At 61.9% G+C, this 1,455-nt stretch overlaps 1 protein-coding gene across 1 annotated transcript; it reads right to left on the bottom strand.

Annotated features, from left to right (window-relative positions):
- Positions 1 to 8: 8 nt before the first annotated feature.
- On the bottom strand, positions 9 to 1,404 carry LOC104164698 (complement C3-like; the record flags this gene model as incomplete). Its single annotated transcript, XM_009704108.1, has 3 exons — positions 9 to 150; positions 387 to 522; positions 1,321 to 1,404. Coding segments are annotated over 3 exons (362 nt in total), but the record flags the coding sequence as incomplete, so codon positions are not given.
- Between the last annotated feature and the right edge of the window lie 51 nt (positions 1,405 to 1,455).

Here is a 1,455-nt window from a genome sequence, read left to right as displayed (position 1 = left end):
ACATTCGCTTAGGACGGACACCCGAACATGGTCATGGCCTCGGCGAACTCAATGAAGTCCTGGCAGAGGGTTTGTAGGTCGGACTCCTGGCACGCCACCTCCGAGGGCCAGGCCTCCAGCCACGTCTCCTTGCCGATGAGATAGGAGAAGCTGGGGACAAGAAGGGGACAATGGGGACACGGGCTCAGGAGGGGGTGGTACCCCGGGAAGAGGGGTGGACAACGGGGTGCACAACCCCGTAGGAGACACTGGAGAATCTCGAGCTTGGGGTGGGATGCGCCGGTGTACTCGGGTGTCGGTATCACCACGTCCCATCTACCCACGTCCCCGTGGTCCCACGTCCCCAGACGATGTGGTCCCATCCGTGTCCCCACACGTGTCCCTACCGGTTGTCGGTGACCCACAAGTCGGTGGCCAATCCCCAGAGCAGGTAGTCCTGATCGATTTGAAGTCTCAGAGCATCTCGGCATTGCCGGTGACTCACGAAGGTTCGGTTGCTTCCTGCTGGGTCCTCATCGGTGCCTGTCCCAGGGGAGGACACACAGGTGACGTGTCACCTCCACCCCAACGCAACGGGGACACCCACTTTGGCATGGCCCGCAATGGGGACTCCCAAATCCCAGGAAGTCGCTGGCATCCTTGGTGGCACCACCCCACTGGTGTCATCAGTCATGAGTGACATCAGTTCCCTCTAGCTTTGGGTGTCTTCGTCCCACCAGCCCACATGGGTGTCCCCAGCACCCTTGGGTGACACCAACCCACTTGAATGTCCCTTCCCAACGGGTGTCCCCAGCACCCTTGGGTGACACCAGCCCACCTGAATGTCCCTTCCCAACGGGTGTCCCCAGCACCCTTGGGTGACACCAACCCACCTGAATGTCCCTTCCCAATGCCCTTGGGTGACACCAGCCCACCTGAATGTCCCTTCCCAACGGGTGTCCCCAGCACCCTTGGGTGACACCAGCCCACCTGAATGTCCCTTCCCAACGGGTGTCCCCAGCACCCTTGGGTGACACCAGCCCACCTGAATGTCCCTTCCCAACGGGTGTCCCCAGCACCCTTGGGTGACACCAGCCCACCTGAATGTCCCTTCCCAACGGGTGTCCCCAGCACCCTTGGGTGACACCAGCCCACCTGAATGTCCCTTCCCAACGGGTGTCCCCAGCACCCTTGGGTGACACCAGCCCACCTGAATGTCCCTTCCCAACGGGTGTCCCCAGCACCCTTGGGTGATGCCAACCCACGCAGGTGACCCCAAGCCCCCCTAGTGACACCAGCCCACCTGAGTGTCCTTGTCCCCCACCCCTGAGGTGCTCGTACCCATCTTGATGACGGAGAGGATGGTCATGATGTAGTTGTCATGGGACGGCGACTGCTCCGTTGCCACCAGCTTCACCTTGTACACTGGGGAGGGGGACGTCACCGTGTCACCCCCCACCCCTAGACAGCACCCCC

The sequence above is a fragment of the Cariama cristata genome, unplaced genomic scaffold, assembly GCF_000690535.1.
Source record: "Cariama cristata isolate BGI_N322 unplaced genomic scaffold, ASM69053v1 scaffold41127, whole genome shotgun sequence".
NCBI lineage: Eukaryota > Metazoa > Chordata > Aves > Cariamiformes > Cariamidae > Cariama > Cariama cristata.
This window is presented reverse-complemented; position numbering and strand designations above follow the sequence as displayed.